The 2,640-nt window shown below is 35.9% G+C and overlaps 1 protein-coding gene across 3 annotated transcripts in view; it reads right to left on the bottom strand.

Annotated features, from left to right (window-relative positions):
- Positions 1 to 2,640, bottom strand: part of LOC106871830 (tether containing UBX domain for GLUT4) — a 145,983-nt gene that overhangs the window by 21,016 nt on the left and 122,327 nt on the right. For all 3 annotated transcript variants that reach the window (XM_052967059.1, XM_014918544.2, XM_014918543.2), the window contains exon 16: positions 2,441 to 2,492. In XM_052967059.1, the coding sequence (XP_052823019.1) occupies positions 2,441 to 2,492 (52 nt within the window). The remainder of the gene's footprint in view (positions 1 to 2,440; positions 2,493 to 2,640) is intronic.

The following is a 2,640-nucleotide window of genomic DNA, read 5'->3' as shown; positions in this document are numbered from 1 at the left end:
TATATATATACAATAGACTTTCAGTTTGACTGCCAAATCCACTCACAAGACTTTGGTTGGCCCGACGCTGTAGTAGAGGACACTTGCCTAAGGTACCATGCAACCATTTAGTTGGGAAGCAGGCTTCTTATTACACAGCCACACCTGCACCTATATATATGTGTGTGTTCCCTCCCCACTTGACACCTGTTGGTTTGTTTACATCCCCCATAACTTAGCAGTTTTGTATAAGAAACCAACAGAAGTACCAGAGCCGGAAAAAAAAAACATGGGACTGAATGTTCAATTAAAACTCTTGAAGATAGAGTCCCAGGTTGGTCAGAGTCTAGTTATAGAAACAAATAAAAGATACAACATATTGCACATCGCCCCCATGGATTTTTATAAAGTATAGTCAATTTAAGACAAGGGATGTAATTCATGATCAGTTTTAATGAGATGGTTAACAATCAGTGACAGAGTTAAAATCATTAAGTGATACAGGTAATTTTAATCTCTAAGCAAGAATACTGAAATAATATATATATATATTATTTATTCTTTTTACGTTTATGCTTTATAGTCAGATGCCCTTCTTGTTGTAAGCCCTTGCCTGTTTTCCAAGTGAGGGATCTCTTACTGCATACATATTTGAAGGTTTAAAGTGAGAAGATGATTTGTTAACAAGAGATATACTACCAACACTACTTGTAGCTCATGAATTAGGTGGTGTGCAAATATAAACAAACACACACACGTTTATGTGTGTGTGGGTCTACTCTTTTACTTGTTTTAGTCATTTGACTGCGGCCATGCTGGAGCACTGCCTTTAGTCGAGCAAATCGACCCCAGGACTTATTCTTTGGATGCCTAGTACTTATTCAATCGGTCACTTTTTGTCGAACTGCGAAGTTACGTGGACATAAACACACCAGCATCGGTTGTCAAGTGATGTTGGGGGGACAAACACAGACACACAAACATATACACACACACACACACACATATATATATATATATATATATACGACGGGCTTCTTTCAGTTTCCGTCTGCCAAATCCACTCACAAGGCTTTGGTCGGCCCGAGGCTATAGTAGAAGACACTTGCCCAAGGTGCCACGCAGTGGGACTGAACCCGGGACCATGTGGTTGGTTAGCAAGCTACTTACCACACAGCCACTCCTACGCCTGTTAGTTTATATTTGTGAAAAAATTCTGTTGAATAACTATGTATGTATATTTTAATAACAATTTGACTTGGTTCCATATGACAAAGTTTTGTGGGTATGTAAGACACATTCATCTAATCAGAAATCTGATGAGATGGGTGTGTCCTATGCACTCAAGACATTTATGGAGCTAAGTCAAACTCATTAAAAAATATATGTACCTCCTGTCCACTCATGTATTTGTTTTATGTTTTTTGAGCCAAAAATTTTGTAACTTGCATTTAAAAGTCCCTGTGCCTCTGGTTGGTATATATAAATAAAAGTAAAAGGTATAAATAATGGACTGGATACATTTATTTGTGCATTATAAACTTATACCTGTATTTGATATGCATTTTGGGTGCATTCATGATTTAGTTTACTGCAGTTGGTGTGTTGGACTGACAACAGTAGCATTCACTGCATTTCCAATCAATCAGTTAATCGGCTGAGTTAACTGAATCACGAATGCTCTCGAAATGCATATAAGAAACAGCAGCTGTAAGTCTATAATTCACAAATAAATGCATAAAGCCTATTATTTGTCTTTTTCTTGTGTATCACTTTGTGAAAACATACTATACTAACTAGGTAATGTAAAAATGGATTTACTATGTCAACTGGTGATGGACTTTGACTTCAGATCTCACCTTCAGATTACCTGGATTTCAATGCCAAGCACCAAAAAGTATTTTGCTTAGATTACTAATCTCTTATTAATAACTCTTTGTTCGGATATAAAATAAAAACGAGCATAGTGGGCATGAACATTAAAACAAAAAATAATAAGGGTATATTAGATAACCTACCAGATAAATTCTCGATTTACTGAAATTGTCTCTGGTTTCCAGAGCAAGTAAACTAATTTTCCATGGTGGAAATCGGTACCAACGCCAAACGAGAAGGGGAGATAATCTCATGAATCAGGAATTATCCAAAATTAACAAGTTGACATACATGCTGTTACGGGAAAGTCAGTATGATTGTCTGAAAAAAATATACATGTCACATATCTATCACACACACACACACACGATGAGCTTCTTTCAGTCTCTATCTACCAAATCTACTCATAAAGCTTTGGTTGGTTTAGGTCTCTACTAAAAGATTTTTGTCCAAAGTATCATGCAGTGGAACTGAACCCAAAAGCACATGGTTGGGAGGTGAACTGCTTAGTCACATAGCTATACTTTTGCTTAATCATATAAATAAACAAATAAAAGCCCAAAACAGATTAAAATTATATGCGCACCTTTGTTGTGTGTAGAACCAAAAAATACGTTGGAAGCCGGAACAAGCTTTGCCTGTAATGTAAGGAAATAAAAGTAAACGAACCTTGTTTAAATATCAGCAAGTATATCAAAATATGAAATGGTATTCAAAATTAGTATAGATTTTTGTAATAATCATAAGAACATCTAAAGAAAATGGCAAAAAGGAGAGACATTCTAG

Source organism: Octopus bimaculoides, chromosome 4 (assembly GCF_001194135.2).
Source record: "Octopus bimaculoides isolate UCB-OBI-ISO-001 chromosome 4, ASM119413v2, whole genome shotgun sequence".
NCBI classification, from domain to species: domain Eukaryota; kingdom Metazoa; phylum Mollusca; class Cephalopoda; order Octopoda; family Octopodidae; genus Octopus; species Octopus bimaculoides.
The sequence above is the reverse complement of the archived record's forward strand: the minus strand, read 5'-3'. Positions and strand labels throughout refer to the sequence as shown.